Source organism: Pteropus alecto, unplaced genomic scaffold (genome assembly GCF_000325575.1).
Source record: "Pteropus alecto unplaced genomic scaffold, ASM32557v1 scaffold7, whole genome shotgun sequence".
NCBI classification, from domain to species: Eukaryota; Metazoa; Chordata; class Mammalia; order Chiroptera; family Pteropodidae; genus Pteropus; species Pteropus alecto.
The window spans coordinates 20,955,281-20,975,585 of NW_006494614.1; the positions used below are offsets into that span (position 1 = coordinate 20,955,281).

The 20,305-nt window shown below is 35.8% G+C and overlaps 1 protein-coding gene and 1 non-coding gene across 2 annotated transcripts in view; both read right to left on the minus strand.

Moving 5' to 3' along the window:
- KCNQ5 (potassium voltage-gated channel subfamily Q member 5) overlaps nt 1-20,305 on the minus strand; it is a 451,205-nt gene that overhangs the window by 99,186 nt on the left and 331,714 nt on the right. Inside the window, 1 exon segment of the mRNA XM_025042894.1 lies at nt 17,817-17,943. Coding sequence (XP_024898662.1) covers nt 17,817-17,943 — 127 coding nt within the window.
- LOC112474962 lies at nt 13,389-13,507 on the minus strand. Its single transcript, XR_003044557.1, has one exon. It is a non-coding gene; the product is annotated as a 5S ribosomal RNA (ribosomal RNA).

Sequence of the window (20,305 nt, forward strand, 5' to 3'; positions counted from 1 at the left end):
AAAGAAGAATTGAAATTTCATGGTTCCATTATATTTGCTTATGTATATAAAATTCTAACTCTCGAAAAGAACAGAGATATAAAGTACAGAAGCATACAGAGCTTTGAACTATGCCTGGTTTAACTATCGGTTTTACCAGTACCTAATTTAGTCACCACTTATAACTCAGGGCTGGTTTCCATATCTTTAAAATGAAGTGGATTGAACTGGAAAGTATCAAGAATCCTTTCTAACTCTGAGTTTCTAGAATTCTAAGTGGTACATTTATTATTTGGTACATTTTTTAAATGATAGAATGATGCAGTATCAGCAGGGGTGTTTTGGAAGTGATTTTTCTCAAATTAAGCATGTGGGTAATTAATTCACTCATGCATTAGTTCATTCAACAAATATTTTTTTATTGCATGTCTGCTGTGAGCCAAGCACAAGGGATAGAGCAGTGGAGAAATAGAAACGTTTTTGCCCTCAAGGAGTTTAAGTTCTACTGCATAGGCTGACACATTAAGCAAGTAAATAGGTAAGGAAAAAGAAAAGATAAAAATCAGGGGAAGAGATGGGATCACAGATGAGCAGAGTGCTGCTGGAGATGGGATGGTCAGGGAAATCATCTTTGAGGAGATGACATTTGAGCTCAGATCTAATGAAGTGAAGGGGTGGCTGTGACCACATCTGGAAAGAAGTTTTCCAGGCAGAAAACATAAGAACCTTGAAGTAGAAGCACGGTCAGTGTGTTCAAGGAGAGGCAAGGAGGTCAACTCAACTTGAGTGGACTGAGAGGGCGGGAGAGCGGGCCCTGGTCAGATCACGGCAGCTTTTGTAAGAGCTTTAGATGTCCTAAGTGTGATGTGTTTTCGGCAGAAGAGCACAGGATCAGAATTGTATTTTACAAGATCGTTTTGGTTGCCTTAAGAAACAGATCAAAGATGCTCAACATCACTACCTATAAAGGAAATGCAAATAAAAACTACAATGAGATACCGTCTCACACCTGTTAGAATAGCTATAATCAATAGGACAAGTAATAACAAATGTTGGAGAGGATGTGGAGAAAAATGAACCCTCATACATTGCTGGTGGGACTGCAAATTGGTATAGCCACTATGGAAAATAGTATGGAGCATCCTCAAAAAACTAAATTGATCTATCATATGATCCAGCAATGCCTCTACTGGGTGTTTACCCCAAAGACATGAAAACCCACATCTGAAAAGATATTTGCACATACACTGATGTTCATAGCAGCATTATTCACAGTGGCTAGGACATAGAAGCAACTGAAGTATACTATGATAGATGATTAGCTAAAGAAGTTGTGGTACATATATACAATGGAATATTACTCAGCCTTTAGAAGAGATGAAATACTGCCATTTGTGACAACATGGATGAACCTCAAAATAATCATGCTAAGCAAAATAAAGCAGATAGAAAAAGTTGAAAATCACATGATATCACTTATATGTGGGATATAAACCTAAAAGTAACAAATGAGCAGGAAAAACAAACAGAGACTCATAGACATTGACAATAGACTAGTGGTTACTAGAGGGTAGAAGGTGGGGGAGGAGGGGGTAGGTAGACAGTTAAAGGGGGTCAAATATAGCAGAGTAGGGGGAGGGTGATGTGGGTAAAGGAGATCAAATATATGGTAGCTGAAAGAAACTAGATTTTGGGTGATAAACACACAATAGAATACACAGATGTCAAGTGATAATGTAGACCTGAAGATTATATAATTGTATTAACTAATGTTACCCCAATAAACTTAATAAAAAAAAAAAAAGAAGTTACTGCTGTGGTCTGGACAAAGCATGAGAGCAGCTTTAGAAAAGCCAAATTAAAGTGCAGAGATGCAGAGAAAAGGTTGGATTTGGGACACATTGTGAAAGTGAAGATGTCAGGCCTTGCTGAAGGATTGTGCAATGTGGCACAAAGAAGGGACGGTAAGGGTAATACCAGGTTTTGGGCCTATGCAATTGGGTGAATGAAGTGCTATTTACTGAGATGGGAAAATATTGTGGTAGAGATATGGAGCAGGAAGAATGGCTATTATTAACAGTTTGGTTTTGGCCATATTAATATTGAGATACCCTCTAGACATCTGGTAGACATTGAGACTGAAGTTCTGGAGAGAGGTCAGGAGTTCTGGAGAGAGGTCAGGGTTGCAGAGTTAGGCAATAGATTTATTTATTTTTTTAATGCCACAGGACTAATCTCTTCTAATATCAGTAATCCCCTAAAACTATTGCTTCACAATGTGATCGCAAATATTAATTTCAGATGTGGGTTACAGACTGGAGGATGTAAGGAAGCTGTGTTTCTGTATTCATGAAGCAGGAAAGAAGCATTTGTCCTCTGAGAATCATCGTGAATGAGTAGGAGGCAAACCCATCCTATTTAAGGCACACTATAGTATCTTTAGTAAATTACCTAGGTATGATCCTATTAGTCTTCAATAAATCAAAAGAATGAAGAGTCGGTCACATTTAATTTTGGATGATTCAGGACCTGTTTTAGGGCAATGACACAGTGGTTGTATATTATGTTCCTTTATATAGAAAGTACAAGAAAGGCTTTTAGAAGCAGCGATTTTACACATTGATGTCCTCAGATGTTTAAAAATTTCTCCTAGCACCTATTTTCACACGTAACAAATGGCAAACCTGCAGCTAGTTTCAATTCAAAAGAGCCCCACACCAGTATTTAACTGCAGGTCTAAAAAAAGATTTGGATTCCAACCAATGAATGATCAAAGTTAAAACTTCTACTGGAAATCCCCTAACATCCTATGATGAAATCCAATGCTTAGATATCTTGTTCAGTGTAATAATGTGAATGTTTATATGCCAACAGTTGAGCAATGTCATTACAGGTTTAAATTTACAGAGTAAAAACAAAATACCTAACTTTCAATACTTCCTTTTTGCACTTACTCTAAGCAGTTGAATGATACTGATTCTTTGAAACTTGGCAGCTGGTTATGTTTAGTACTGTTGGGATCTGCAATTTTTCTTTGAGAAACTTGATACTTATTTTCAGATGACATCAGGTTATGATTAATCATCACCTAATACTAAAAGTTTTTGAAAGGATATATTCAGGAAGCTCTTTCAATAGACTGTGCTATTTGGATTTTGCAGATGAACATGCCACTTCAGCTAAAATGTCACTAAGCAAAGGACATCTATCAATGGAAATTCATTCTAAGTATTATCGGGAGAAATTGAGAATTACCTGGTACACCTGGCTCTCTTTAATCTTTTTTCAATGCGCAATGTATTATTTTTAGAAATAAGAAATATATACAGTTTAGGCTTCTGGATAATCCTTAGGGATAAACACTGGGGTGTGAAAATGGACTTTTCCTTCTGTGAAGAATGAAAAGATAGTGCTTTAAAGGAGTGAATTTGAGTAAACACAAACCACAAATAAATACCCGACACTCATTATAATTTTGGACATCCTACTTGTTGCCCTGTGCAGATCTATTATATCCATCTTATTCAGAGGGATTATTAACCGAACAGATCGTGTTTAGTTACACATCTAAATTCATCTTTAATTATAAAATCCTTGCCCCAAATTACCCTCACTGGCCCTTGATAATGGACAGTTTTCAGAACTTTCTCATTTCATTCTTGCTTTTATGTGTTACTGTTTATGAACCCTACAAAGTATGTTACTTTTCCTATCTGTGCTTAAAAGGAAAGAAAACAGTGTCCCAGAGAGGCTCGTGGAAGATAAAACAAGCCAGGACAGGATTAGGATTCATGGTAACCGCCTCACGAAGCTGCAGCTTAGCCTGTGAAACATACACAAAATCTTAAAGCTATGAGAAAGAATCTACTTTGGGCTTACTTTCTTTTTATTATGGACTCCTTTCCTACCATCATGAGCTTTTTGAGTACAACACACTCTGTTTAAAGAACAAAATACAAGGTTTGTTGAAAACATGTGACGATACAACCTAGGGATTGTTTCTGAGGAGGCTGGAGATGGCCTAACAGAGCTCAGTGCCATTCGGGAGCAGAATATTTTCCCACACACTAAATATGGAGAAGTCTTAGGAAAACGTAATTCAAAAATAGTTTCAGATGTGCACATTTGAACATTACGACCAGTAAATACTCCAGAAAACCACAGAAACTTGATAAGAGATGGATTTTTAAGTCATACAATGGCAAATGTGCTGAGGATTAGTGACAGTACTTTGATCACCAAATTCCAAGCACAGATTTGGAGTCTGTGGTAGGGGCTAAAATCAAATATTAAAAACATTTTGTAAAAGGCAGAAGTAAAAAAATTGAAAGAAAGTCCGTATGGTAGTAGAAGAGCCTCCCGTAAAGGAGCCTACGATTAGGAGGAAGCAAAGTAAGCATTTCATTAAAAAATGTTATCTCATTCACATGGCCACATTAAAGTAGGTAACTGAAGCAATGAGATCCAAAAATGCAGGCAACATTATTTTTCTGAAAACTCTTGAGGTAAAGGTGGCATTTGTTGTCTTGCATTGCTTGGATAATTTTCTTCATTTTCTCACATTGTTTTTACATTGTGTATGTCGAGGGCACAATGGGTGGGGGATGAGCTTCTACATGTGAATGTCTGCTAGCTTGCACTTTTTTGGAGATACATAGGCTCTCAAATTCTAGGAATTTAGTATTGACGGAGATATTTTGAGGAAAAACAATCAACAAAAATGTACAAAGAGGTCTTACCAAATTGATAATTTTTTTCTGATTGTATTTATGGATTCTAGGATTGATCAGAGATCAGACTGAACCCATTACTTTTATGGTTCAGTTTACTACCATTAACAATTATGGAGTATTTATTCCAAGCCAGGCATTAAGCTAAGCACTTTACATGTATTATCTCATTTAATCTTCTCGGGCAACCTTTGAGAAGGTAGAACTACAATTCCAAATTTAAAATTAAGGAAATGTGGGGAGGGCAAATTAAGGCAAATCATGCAACACTTTTCAGGAGAAGGCTTTATTTAAGAGAGTTAAAATGCCATTCTGTGTTGCTTCGGCCTAGGGATGAGGACATTCATGCAAAAATCCTATGGTAAGTTATCTTTAACATTATCCTTTGCAATGACAAAAATGCCTTGAGTGGGAGATTCTGCACAACTGTACATTATAGGAACTGATTAACCCATCCCAATATTGCTAGACGACAACAATAACAATAGTCAACATTTACACTGTGCTTACTATGTGCAGATGACATTGCTTTTATATCGTTTTTGAATAGTTAATATGTTTACATGGTTTAAATATCAAAATGATATAAAGAGATAAATGACAATCTTGCTCCCACTCCTCTCCCCATTCTCTTTATCCCTACTCATTATCTTCAGGTGAACATATTTATTAAAAAAATAAATCTTCCCAGTGTTTCTTTATTCAAATAAAAAGCAACATGAATATATTCCTATTTTTTTCTTTTCTTGTACAAAAATGTAGCACACTACATATGCGGTATTACATTCTTTCCTTCTTAATATATCCTGAGATCCTTCTATAGCTATACAGAATGATCTTCATTGCATTCTGTTTAATGTATTCTTAGTTCATTCAGCTATACTGAATACTTACTATAAATAGATGAAACTATTAGGAAGTAGAATGTCTGAGTCGAAGAGTAAATGTCATGTAATTTTAGGAGATATGGACACTTTTCCATAAGGGCAATACCACTTTGCACTCTACAGAATATAAATGAAATGCCTGTTTCCTTACAATTTCACTAAAAAGTGTGTGGTCGGATTTTGGATTTTTGCCAATCTGATAGGTGAGAAAATGCTATCATATGCATTTACTTTTGCAAGCTAGATTGAGTACATTGAAGAGGCATGTATGTATTTCTTTATCTGTGAAAACTCTGTTCATATCCATTTGACATCTTTTATTTTCTACTATGTTGTTGAATTTTCTTCTGGATTTCTAGAGCTTCTTATATTTTAAAACGATTAACTCTGTTTCTGATAGGAATTGTAAATATTTTCCCACATTTGTCTTTTGACTTTGCTTCTTGTTTCTTTTGTTTTGTCATGCAGTATTCTTTGATTTTATGTACCTAATTTTATTAATTTTTAACTTTTATGTAGCTTACATTTATCAGTATTCTCTTTGATGGCTTCTATACTTTTAAGTATGGTTAGAAAGGCCTTCTTGGTTCTAAGGTTACAAGAGAATTAACTCATTTCTGCCATATGGTATTTATAGTTTTATTCAATTTACATCTTTGATCTATTTGGAGTTTGTCTTAGAATATGATAAGATATATATGGATCAACTTGATCTTTTTCCAAATGAGTGATTAGTTGTCCTAACATCGCTTATAACCAGAATGAGGATGGAATTGAAATTCATTAATTTGGCCACATGGGGTTGTTACTAACTTTTGAGAAAATGACTTCTTTAGTTGTGATGAGGGATCCACTGGGAGACATTAAGGAGAGTTATGGAGGAAAAACAGAGTCTGAGAGAATAGTTTTAAAGACAAGGTGATTTTTTGAGAGGTGCAGGATTAGGGAGAACAAATTACTTCTTTTTAGATCACATTAGAACCATGAATAGTGGGCCCATTTTGCTATAAAGCACTGTTGGGCACTGGTAGTAATTTTGAAATTTTTATTCTGTAAGAGTTGTGCTTTGAGGCTCTAACTAATGTGATGACAGTTGGCCCTTCTTATTCACTTTCTGTATCCACAGATTTAACTGATAGTTAATCAAAAATGTTTGGAAAAAAATATGTTACAATGTTGCCGATGGTTGAGTCTTTACTGAACATATATAGACTTTTTTCCTTGTCATTGTTCCCTAAACACTACAATATAACAACTATTTGCGTAGCATTTACTTGTGTTAGATATTATAAGTAAACTGGAGATGATTTAAAGTATGTGGGAAGATGTACGTAGGTCATATGCAAATACAAGACTTGAGCATCTGAGGATTTTGGTATCTGCAAGGGTCCTGAAACCAACCCCCTGAGGATACTGAGGGATGGAGAGCTGTATATGTATCCTTTAGCAGGCAAGCATAATTAGTATCAATTTCATTAAAGTTTGGTTGAAAAAGGGCTTTCTACAAAGTAAAGTTAGATAGATTTAAGTAAAGCTCCTTTAGAAATTTGCACAGTATTGGCTTTTTGCATTAATTGGTCTCTTAATACTTCATCTATGTAAACATCAAATTTACATTCATTTACTAGAGCATGAAGAACTGCTCCTTAATAAGCTATATTTTCATTTGTTTTATTGAGTGGTTAAATATGAATTTCATCAACTTTTGCTTATGGAAATAATTTTCATAGAAAAACAGATAAAGCAGAAGCATACATTTTCTATGAAAATAAAAAAAAAAGTCACTTAAGTAAGCATAGATGTAATTTACTGCCATGAAATATTCCAGGCATTTTTATATCTTAAAGGAATGGCCACATTCTGGAAAACAGTTTGGCAGTTTCTGATAAAGTTAAATAAACACTTACCATATGACCCAGTAATTCCACTCCTGGGTATTTACCCTAGAGAAATAAAAACTTATGTTCATACAAAAACCTGTACATGAATTTTCATAGCAGCCTTATTTGTAATAGCCAGAAATCTAACAACAACCCAAATGACCTTTAACAAGTAAATGAATAAACAAACTGTGGTACATCCATTTTACGGAATACTCTTCAGCAGTTAAAAGGAATAAACTACTGATATATGCAATGACTTGCAGGGATCTCAAGAGTATTATGTTGAGTGAAAAAAAGTGCCAATTTCAAGAGGTTACTATTGTATGATTCTATTTACATACTATTTTAAAAATGAGAAAATTACAGTGATGAAGAATAGATTAGTGATTCTCAGGAGATAAGACTGGGAAGGGGAGAGTGACTCTAAAGGGATAATGCAAGGGATAGTAACCCAAGATATTTTAGGATGATGGGAAAGTTTTGTATTTTGATCGTGATGGTTAAATTAATCTATACATGTAATAAAATTTCAATGTAGAATATATAGAAAAAATTGAGTGTATGCAAAAATTGGTGAAATCTGAATAAGGTCTGCCATTTAGTTTGTACAATATATCCATATCAACTTTCTGGTTTTGATAATTGCGCTACACTTATGTCAGATGTTGTCATCGAGGGAAGCTGGATGAAGGTACGTGGGTACAGGGAAACTCTCTGTACTACATTTGTAACTTCTAAGTCTAAAGTTATTCCAAAACAGAAAGTTAAAAAAAGTTCAGATCTTAGGAAGATGACTGTTGAGAAAAGGAATCGTACCTTTTATGATGCCAACATCTATTTTCTTTTAGACTTTACAATAGCTAAAATGTGAGGTAGAGAGGAAACTTAAGGATAGGAATCAGACCTCCTCACATGGTTTATTAATTTGTTCCTATGTCACAAATGGGTGGTGCAGAGAGATGATGTGGTATCATAGGAAAAGAATTTAGGACTTGATGTGAGCAAATCTCTCTGTTTTTTTTTTTTGTGTGTGTTCTGACTCTTTTGCTTATATGCTGTGTGACCCTTGATAAGACCCTTAACATAAGATTCAGTTTTTAAATATGTAAAATTGATATCATAACTTCAAACTTTAATCAGATTGTTATAGGGATTAAATGAGATGGTTCATAAATATGATTTACAATTTAAACTATGAAATTTTCTTCCTGTTCATGTAATACCAGATAGCACAACTCTTAACCTCAAAGGAAGATTTCCTATCTAAATATAGCTCTTAAACTATTGTCCTTTTTCTAACATATGTGCAGGAAATAGGCAATAGATTGATTAGCATGTACACAGCCACAGTGAATTAGTGGATAAGTAATGAAAAGTCAAAAATGAAGCAAAGGCTCACTTATTTTTTGTTTTAAGGAAGGCTGTAAGTTGAGCATTTAACTCAATGTGGTTCCTTCTTTTAACCCAGAAGGGATACAGAGGGAAATTAATACACTCTTTTCATAATTTTAAAAAAATCAATGTTATTTCTAACAAGATGGTCTGTAGCACCTTCAGGTGGAACCTTTACTTATGTTTGAAAGTGAGGAAAATCAAAAAGACCTTTGCCAATTGTGGCCAGTGGAATTAGAATCATCTCTTTCATGGCATCAGATACCATCTAAAAATCTGTACCCCAAAAACAAAGTGGTTAATTTATGTAACATAGTCTCCCACCAACCTGTTAATAAATTCATTTTTCCTGCACCTTCATTATTCCTCCATGTTTAGATCAAATGGATTATGCTGTAATTAAATTTGGCTCTCACAAGAGGCAGTGCTTTAGAGCCATGGGCTGGAGGGAGGCTGGAATTCTATTCTTAGCTTCACTGCTGACTTAGGGGCCCAGTAAAAAGCACCCTCACTTCACAGTGCCTCAATCTTTCTGTCTATAGAGTGAGATAAACAATGTCTCAGAGGGATGTGTGCTGCTTTTTGAGCTCTATATTTTAATTGAGCTCCAAATTCCTTTATAGAAGGTGCTCTTTGAAGAATTAAAGATGTATTTATATTGTTGTTGTGACTCTTAACAGCAATAAAGCTTTAAAATCTAATTTTAAAAGCCTCCTACTGCACAGTACATTATCCACATTCTTAAATACTGCAATCAGCTGTGCACTGAGTTGCTCTGTGGTATTTATTAAAAATAAAAAAAAAAGCACCGCAAAGATGTACTGTAGAACATTTTCAAAGCCATGTGCAGCGGTTTAACTGTAGGACTTCCCCTGAAGTTAATGGGACTCATACTGGCAAATTCCAAACGCCACTCTGAAAATTTACCCCACAGTGATAGTTTAATGCTTCTTATTGATCATAAGCCTTCAGATAACATCTCAAGGCAAAAAGGGACACTTTATCAAAGGAAATAAATAATCTAATGAAATAAATCTGCATTGCAATAAGAGGATGCAGCAGAGTAATTTGGTAGGCAGGCTCTTGGGGATTGTTTATTAACGATAGTTACCAGTGGGACTGTGAAATGGTTTCTACCAAATTCTCCTAATTCCAGTGGCTCATAGAAAATAATACATTTTCTTTTTATTATTCAAATTTCATGTTTCTAAGGGTAGATATGTAGCTATGTGGAAAAGAAAGAGAGAATAGGTTTATATTCTTCTGAATGGGTAAAATTTGGATATTGCTGGTATAAAGTTCAAGCAGGTATGGATGACTGAAAAACCCAAAGCCTCATATAGCCATACTTTTTGTTGCCTGATCAGAACTTTTTTTTTTTTCTTAACTCAAATATTCAGCATTATGCTTGCCACCAATCTACCTGACATTTACCTGGTGATCTGTCTCTAGAAATTGCCTTGTATCAGGCAGCTATATGCCTTCACATGACCCTCAGGATGTGACCTCTGTTTGTCTCCCCATCAGCTCCAACTACTCTACCCACTGCTCATTGTGCTCCAGCCACAATGAACTTATGTTTCTTCCTTATACAAGTCAAGCTCATTGGATCTCAAGAATGTTTGCAATTACTATTTTCTGGCCTGGAAAAATATGTGCCTAAATCTTCTCTTCGTTGTCTCCTTTTAAATATTCAGGTCAGCTTGAATGTCAACTCCTTAGAGAGACTCTCTCAGGCCACCCAATCTAAAAAATCTCCAATATCTCTGTTTCATTTTCTTCAGTGTATTTACCTCTAGTTGATATTATCTTGTTCTGCAAAAATGTTTGTGTATTGTTTTTCTGTCCATTGGGATATTATTTCTATGAGTAGGACCTTGTCCATTGGTGCAGCATTACCTTCCCAGCATCTAGAACCATGCTTAGACATGGTGGATATTGTATAAATGTTTATTGGGTGATCAAGCTCAAAACCTGGGGTGCCTTTTGCTCCTCTGTCTTATACAATTAATCATAAAATTCTATATTCTCTCTCCATGTCTACTTTTACCATCATCACCTTTACTTTGTAGCACCGTAATTAGTCTTCCTTCTTCCAGTTTTGTCCATCTTTAAGGACATGGGAGACTGTACTTTTATAGGCTCGGACTATATTTTATTGATCTTCGTGTTTTTTGCACCTAAGACCATGTTTGGCATATAAGAAGTGCTCTGTCTGTGAAAGAGTTTATTATTTAACATTTGGTAGTGCAGAATATTAGTACAATATATCATAGTGCTCTACTGAAGTTTATAGAAGAGGTAGGAACTAAGTTTTAGTTATTCATTTCCCTCTAAGGGCATTTTCTATATGGTCAAGTCATGTCAGCTCACCAAGCTACTTTACAAGTTCAAATTTGTGCACTAGGTCAACAATTACCTAAATAGATCTCTCAATAGTCAACTAATATTAACAAACATCCAAAGGCTTTTTGGGGAGTAACATCACTTACTCCGGAGATGTCTCCTATTGGGAAAAAGATGGAGAACTTCATGATAATATTGATCAAGAGCATATGCAATATGATACAAGGTGAGTAAGTCTATTTTAGAACCTAATTTCCCCTTTAAGTTAGAGAACGACCATAGGTGTTTTAATACTAAACCTGCTATAATTAGGGCTGACACTGCAATTAAAGTCATTTTGTAAAGTCTGGCTTCTAATTCAAAGATCTTGGATTATGAAAGATGAACATAAAAATATCAGATTTTTTTTTTGTGTGTGTGTGAGTTGATGACAATGAACAAAGTTCAATTCAATTTAATTTAAAAATGCTGATAAACAATAAGGTCAACTTTCTCATAGGGGGATAGTGTGGTACAATGGAAAATAGATACTTGGTCATTGTCCTTGGTTCCTGGCATGCAGCTCCTAAAACGCTTGGAGTCTCTGGAGTAATAAGTGTCTTTTCCATGCTTATGAGATGACTGGTAGCTGGGGGTGAGGGGGATCCCTAGATAGCTTCAAAATGGGGTCTAGTTACCAGGAAGACCAAACCATGATTCGAGAGTTGGAAGTTTAAGCTACAACCCCAGACATCTGGGAAGGGAAAAGAACCTAGAGATGAGTTCAGTAACCAATGGCCAATAATTTAATCAAGCATGTCTACATAATGAAAGCTTCATGAAAATCTCTAAGCCATGGGGTTCTGAGAGCCTCCAGGTTGGTGAACACATCGAGGTGCTGAGAGGGTGGCATGCTTGGAGAGGGCATGGAAGCTCCATGTTAGCCACTCTTCCCCCTCACCCTCCAATCACTATCTTGCTCTATGCATCTCTTCCATTTGGCTGTTCCAGAATTGTATTTTTAAAGTAATAAACCGATGATAGTAAATAAAGTGCTTTCCTGAATTCTGTGAGTTGTTCTAGTGAATTATCAAACCTGAAGTGGGTTGTGGAAACTTCTGAATCTGTAAGCAGCTGAGCATAAGTATGTGTAGCCTAGGCACCTCATTGTGGCTGGCATCTGAAGTCGAGGCTGCGGGGAAGAGGAGTCTTGTGGGACTAAGTCCTTAACCTATGAAGTCTGTACTATCTTCAAGTAGTTAATATCAGAATTTAATTGAATCATTGAACACCCAGTTTGTGCCTGGAGAGTTGGAGATTGGTTGGTGTGAGATAAAACCTCATACATTTGGTGCCAGAAGTGTTGTGAGTAAAAACAGTTCATCAAGTAGGTCTATTTTTCTAGAGTGAAATCACAAACACTGAATTCCGGTTCTTTCACCTACTATCTTTCTAATTGTGGACAAGTTTCTTTAGCCCTGTCTTACTTTCTCATCTATAAAATGAGATATAATATTTATAGGGTGCTTAGATAGTACCTAGCATTATAGTGGGTCTTAATAGATATCAGCTATTATTAAATAAAGAGATTGAAAAGCTTTTCATGTTTTGTGATCAATGAATCCAACAGGGTTTAATTGTCCTCTGGTTGTTCAATGAATCATGTCAAGGAGTTTATATGTGCCAAAGAAATTTGAACACTTAGAAGTAAAGAGAAGCAGTGGCATATTTCCTATGACAGATAGGAAACAACTTGAAGGAACATAATTTCTACTAAAGGAGAAAAGAGATTAGAAGGTATAGAAAATGATGCAATCCAAGGACTTAGGACAAAATTCGATGTCTCTTAGAACAAAAGATGAAGTCAGAGAGGCAGAAAAATGTCTCAGATTTTCAGTTGAGAAGCCAGTGGCAGTTCTGGGAGTTTCTAACTTAACTTTTGAGCATATTAGCAGCTTAAGTGCCTTTTAATGAGATGAACTCACAAATATATTAAAGTGGCCTTGCCTGTGTGGTTGATTTTAATAAAAGCTTCAATTTTGTTTTAGCCAAGTAAGAAGCTGGTTAGTATGTATGTATGTATGTATGTATGTATGTATGTATGTATGTATGTATTTACTTATTTTAGGTGAGGCAACCCTTGGTTGCAAGGACCTTGTCGGCTTACAATCCCTTATTTTTTATTTTTTTTACGCCTACAGCACCTGGTCTTCCTAGGTGGGCTCCCATCCAAGTACTAACCAGGCCCGACCCTGCTTAGCTTCTGAGATCAGACGAGATCGGGCTTGTTCAGGGTGGCATGGCTGTAGACTTCGTTATTTTTTTCTCATTAAAAAAATACACTTGTTGGCATTTTCCTGAGTGACTGTTATCTCATGTCAAAGGCATATATGCTCAGTTCATGGGGGAAACATCTGTGCTGTGGTTCGTCTCTTTTGTCCTCTTGTGGAAATAGTACACTGAAGGAAAACTGTTAAAATAGCATTAAGAAAAAGCCTTATATTTAGTATCAAATACAGATCCAAAATTAATAACAGGCTGGTATTTTATGCTTCCCTGAGATGCACTGCAAGACTGAAAAAATATGATTCTGTTATATCTGTCTTTAGAAAGAGTCACTAGGGAATCCAAAAAAGCCACTGTTAGAAGTAATTTGTTGGCTTCCTGACACATTAGGCTCATTATCCTGATCTAAGTACCAGCCTTTGGCACTACTTGCAATTTTCAGGTAGGTCATTAATGAAAGCTTAAAAAAAGAATGACTACAAAATCAGTCTTTGAGGTTATTTCACACATTCTCAATACCTAGGTCATTGAGTGAGTGATTTGTGCTTGAATGTAGAGAAACAGTAAAGCTGCCAGCCCAGGTACATGAAGGGCAACCTGGGTAGTCATCTCCAAATATACTTGACTCTCCAAATTGGTAAGGTAGCGATTATCACCCATAGGTGTAGAAATGTTGTTTCAACAGAGTCTTAGGAGAAAGATATAAATTGAACATATAGGTATAAAGAAGAATTTTGTAATTCAAGAAAAGATTTTACCAGTTTTCATAGCAAACTTCCTAAACCAAGCAGAGAATAATAAATATAGCAACAAAAGAAAGCACCTAATCAAGAAAAGGCAAATAGATTTTTCTCTTTCCTTGGGCTATGGTTGTTTAACATGTTTTCTCAACACAAATATACAATGATTTTATAATTTTTTACATCAACAAGTTTTTGAAATGCTCTTGGTTTTAGCTAGAGTACAGGGGTAAGAGGGTGGGCAGTACAGGAAGAAGAGGAGGGTTTAAAGTCTTTGGGAATTAGCTTGTGGGCCCTCTATCAAGTTGTGTCCAAATACTATCAGTTGGCCTATAGGGCTCAATGCTGTAGGAGGCTTAATAGTTAACCATTAGGGTGGCTTCAATCTCTTTCTAATTGGAAAGAACAACGCTGGTGTGCTTAAAAGAAAGTAGTTCCCACACTGAAGGCAGAGCCAGCCTATCATAATCTTTTCTATATCCTTTTCTTGACTGCTTGACACTTCTAAGACCGTTTGGGTGTGTATTTGGCATGTTCAGAGTAATCACATCTTACAAACACATGGAGTCCTGAGAAATCTTAGCTACATTTCCAAACTCAGAACAGTTATCACGGACAGATGAGAGAGATGTTATTCCTTTTTCCATTTCACCACGGTAAATTATGCTGAACAAGGGAACTACAAGGTTCATTTCACATTGTACTTCATCATTTTATCAGTGACATCAATCATTTTTATGCATCTATTAAATGGACCTACAAAGGGTTTTGTCATCTGGCACAGCCTGTTGCCTTCAGGCAGGTGACATTTGGTTCTTCTGTGTAAGTTAAATTTTACTGACCTCATACTGAAGGGCCACATTTGAACATGTTTCACTGTTACATCGATTCAGCTGAATCATAGATCAAACTGTAACATGTACAATAAATAAAAGACTGAAAAATATGTAGTTATCCTAAGTGCAAGTACAAATTTTGTCTTTGTTCTAATAGGAATTCATTATATATTTATTCATGAAATTTTCTTCCAAACCAATTAATTTGCTAGCAGTAAAATATCCAAATGAAGAAATTCTAATAGGAATTCATTATATATTTATTCATGAAATTTTCTTCCAAACCAAATTAATTTTTAGCAGTAAAATATCCAAATGAAGAAAAGGCCAAAAAGTTAACTAAACTGCAATTACACCTAAACCATATGATATTAAATTTGTAAGGTCACTATTGGTAGGTCCAAAGGCGTCTAAAATGACAGATAATATAACATCATTTTTAGAGCCACATGTTATATCAAAACCTGCAAGGATCTGAGACAAGAGGAGAAAGATTAAAGGACTAAGATGTGCTGATGTATCCACAGATGAGAACAGCTATCAAAAGGCAGCAGGCATCTGGGAAATAACTTTCTTTTCAGCTCAGGGGCCAGAAACACATTGGCATTGCCTCTGAAACTGGAACAAAACCAATTTTTAATTGGTTTTAAAATCTGGAATGGAACATTCCTGCAGTCATCCATGAACCGACCTTATCCCGAAGAAACTGAATGAATCTCGGCCAACCATCTGCCTTGTGAATTGTTTTTTGGGCCCCTTATAGGACAGAAAGTACTTGTTGTGCAGTAGTTTCACGTCAAGTTATAGTCCTTCATGATGTTGCTTGCGCAGAGAATTCAAAAAGAGAAAAAAATCTTCAGGGAGAGAAATCAAATGCCTTCACTAATATGCCCTGGGGCTGGATAGACCTGCAAGGCTGGGAGCTACATACCCACTTTTCTCCAGAGCATAATGATTTCCAAAAAGTACAGGCTATTCTTGCAGAAGAGAGGCAGCTGGACAAATAGAATGTTCCAGTGAAGGACAAACAAGGTATTTTAAGATTGATTTAATTTAAATTTCACTATTGTCACTCCAATGCTTTCCACAGCCAAATTTCTATAAAGTTTGATTGAATAAATGGTGACTCTTTTGAAATGTACATACTATGAAATTACCTCAGCAAAGAGTGTGTGGTAAGCCCACCCAGCTCTTCCCTCACAACAAGGATGGAATAAAATATTCTTCTTAACAGTCCCGATGGATAGGGAGACACTTTCTCTGATTCTTTCTTAAGTTCACTCTGCCCCTGCCACAGGGAACAGGGGTAAAAGAGGAAACTAAGATTACTCAACAATTTGTGAAACAAAACAAAATAGAAATAGAAAACTTGTCATAGATGAAGAAGGTAGTCTAAACTACCTTGTAAATTAAAAATCAACTTTTGGAGATTGGAAGTAGTTGAAATAAATAAGCCTCACCAAGAATTTTCAGATCCAAATGGCTGCCAAAGAAGTGAGAAGGTAAAAAGAGAAAGACAACTGAATTTAGCTGTTAAATAACAACCACCACTACCACAACAATAACAATAACAGCTTTTATGTATAGGGTTTTCTTTTTTTCCTCCCAAAAGAAGAATATTCCATTTATTAAAAAGAGGGAGCACAAGGTTGTATTTTTCAAAAAGCACCACTGGCACGAAACAAAGGAAGTCTGAAGAACTTTCCAAATTAAGAGACTAAAGAGACACAACAAACAATGCAGTATGTGGTCCTAGACCAGATTATGTATTGGAGAGGAGAAAATGGCTGTAAAGGACATTATTGGGTCAACTGACAAACCTGGAATACAACCAGTAGATTAAATAAAGTATTATATCAATGTTAAATTTACCTAAGTTTATATAAAAATATCTTTAGTCTTAGGAAATCTATATTGAAATATTTAAGGATAAAGGGCCATGGCGTAGGCAACTTACTCTATTTTTATTGAGATATAATTTATAAGGTTTTCAATTTTATGATATACTTTTAAATGTATTACCAGAAGATCCCATATCTTAACTCCAGAATGCTATGTGGTATCTTCATTAAGAAGTATAATTTCAAGTTGGCACCCAGATGAATGGAATCCCTCTGAAATCACAGCAGCTAGGTAGGTGCAGAGATGTGATACTTGTTTGGGGACTGCAGCACGGGGGATTCATATTCCAGAGTGTAAAACACTTGATCTGAAGTTACCAATGCATAAAGTAAAACATACTTGTAATCATTCTTGAGACATAGTAATTGATATGCATCATCAGGGCTAACACACTGCTATCCGTTCCAGTTAATTAAGAGCATAAAAAGGGTACTGCTCATAGTGTAGAGCAAAAAGAGGTTTTTATACTTACTGAAATCAATGTTTTCCTAATTCAGAGCAACACTGGAGAACCATATAGTTCAGTGTAACTTAATTGATACAAGTGGATGTTCTAGAGCCAGACTACCTGGCTCAAATCCTAACTCCACTGCGTACCACCTACATGACTTTTAGTAACTTACTTCACCTCTGTTTGTCTCAGTTTCTTCATTTGTAAAATAAGGATAGTAAAAATACCTATGTCACAGTGTTGGTTAAGGATTACATGGGTCAACAGCTTTTAAACACAAACGCGCCTGTCCATGGTAAATACTCCATGACTGTTAGTTTTAATATGAATTAAATGTTGCACTATCGGAAAATTTCTATATAAGGAAAGGATGCGAGGTCAAGGTATCTGAACATTGATACTCACCTATAACACAGAAGGGCTTTCGGGCAAACCTCAGTCTTCCTTGCCATCCTCTATACCGACAACAACAACCTGCAGACCAGATGCGAATGATGAACTCCAAACCAAAGACGACAATCATCACGAACTCCTGGAATATCGAATAAGACATGTATGAGAGAGGTATTATGGAACAAACCATAGCAAGAAGCTCTACGGGTGTTTCTGGATATTTAGGCACTTCATCTAAAACATCTATTTGTTAAATGTCTAAAGTTAAGAACATCTCTTTTCCAAGAAGATATTTTCCTAGAAGATATTGAAACCTTGTATTGTCTGCATTTGGTATCATGGAATGCCATTCCTTTTCAAGTCTCTAACACTTTGCAAATTAGGAGTCAGTTTTAACACTAAGTGTGCAGGCTGAATTACGGATTTGCCTTGTCTGGAATATAGACTATAGCTGAATTTAGCTACTTGGTGAAATATCTGAAATGAAAGAGAGGACCCTGAAAACATAGCTTTACAGTTTTACAGAAAACAGAGCTTCACTTTGCTGCGAGGGGTGACACAATCTCTAAGCTCTTAAGAGCTGTTTTCAGAGAAAAAGAGCTAAATATTTAGAAGTATGAATTCTTTTGTTATGGTGTCCAAATCTCTTTATAACAGCAAATTTCAAAAACATTACTGCATGTGTGGCACATGTATCCTTTGCCAGAAATGAGACTCTAAATTCTTCGGATCTGAAGTTTGTTAAGTATTATGCTGCGCTTTGGTGAGAGCTGCATAGAAAATAACACCTGTTCCAGCAAAATGACTTTGAGATTATTTAGGAAGACTTATGAGTAAACCTTGGGGCAAGGCTGACTAAAGTGACTCATTAAGCAGTGGGCCATAGAATGAGAAACCAAATGGAATTTGTAAGAAAGAAGTATCTCTGGAACAAGCTTATCATAGTCACCTCATTGTCCCTATAGAGACAGGCACTGAGTTGATCAAAATTGGTTTTCCTTTAAAAAATAATGTCCTCCCTTGTTTTTAACTCAGAATTTATAATGCAGAACAATATTTATTGATTGAATTTTACTATAATAGCTTAATTATAAAAGTCATGTATGGTCTTTATTAAAACATTCAAACATTGCAGGAATATAGAGCATAGAAAGTGAAGGTCCTAATCCACTCCCCATTCTCCCACTCTATGAAACAAAATAAAAACTGTTATCAAATTTAGAAAAATGGCATTTTTGTTGCAAATTTCAGGCAAATGTCTATTTCTTCAGTTAGAGCATGTGATGATGTGTTGCACTTTTGAAATGCCTGGTAGAGATATATCATTCTATCCTGTTATTTTGTGCTGAGTAATCCACAAATATTTCTCATAATGGGAAATAAATCTTCAATACCATTACTGCTTACTTACAGTGACTGAGAGCTATCTGTGGGATAAATCTCCGAAGATTACTTTATGCGGATAACTAAAACTATGGTCAATATACATTCATTAATGAGGGTTTTGTTTTGGCTTTATTTTGATTTTGAGTATATATCTAGGTAATTGAATCAATTCATTCATTAAGCTGGCTGCCATATGATATCACCTGTTTCTGATCCAGTACATTTTCCCATGTGTAGGAAGCATCTTGAGGCCCAAGATGCCCATGTAGCTGTGCCTGTGCCCCATCCAGGTTTAATGGCAAGTCCACTTTTCTATTGCTGCCCGGCTCTTATCTGTGTCAAGAAGTTTGGCACACCTCTAGTGAGAGTCCATATTATAAAAGATACTCAAGAAAATCCCAAATGTGGCCTGAGTCCCAAGGCACAACCATATCACAATTTTTCTTTTTTCGTGGGAATAGCTGACACCAAAAAATATATGATCATTATTCTAAAGTAAGGGAGGCTGCCTCTGCACCATTTCTATGTTGCACTGAGGCAGGATAAATTAAATCTACAAATTCTTTACTCAGGGCCTCTTGTTCAGGAATATTGCTTGTTACTTTTTTTTTTTTCTTTTTAAAAGTTTAAGAAAAAAATCCTTCATTTCCAAATAAAGAGGAAGTTATAATCCGATTTCACCATGGGGTCACAACTTCTGCTTTGGGAGAGAAGAATTCTCTTTTCCTTGCTAGACCATTTCTTAGTATTCTCTATGATGGCTTAGTTTCAGACTATGTGAAAAATAACCTCAAAAATCTCCAGTCACTGAGTAAGCAGCAGTGAGAGAGGAGAGCTCAGCAGATTGTGGGGCGTTTATTTCAGGCCCAGAGCTGTAGGCTGTGGGAATGTCCTCTTTGGAAGATTTGGGCTTGTGTGATAGAGAACAAAAGTGTGAAAATCACTTTGAGCAGATTCTGTCTCTTGGTTCCTGAAATTTCCATCTTATTTCAATAAAAAGGAACAAAGTGCTACTGAGCCAGAGAAGGGAAATCATCCCTAATCTGACAGATTTAGAATAAGTGGGGAATGGAAGTGTGAGAAGACCAATTTTTCTCTTTTTTTCCCCGCCTTTG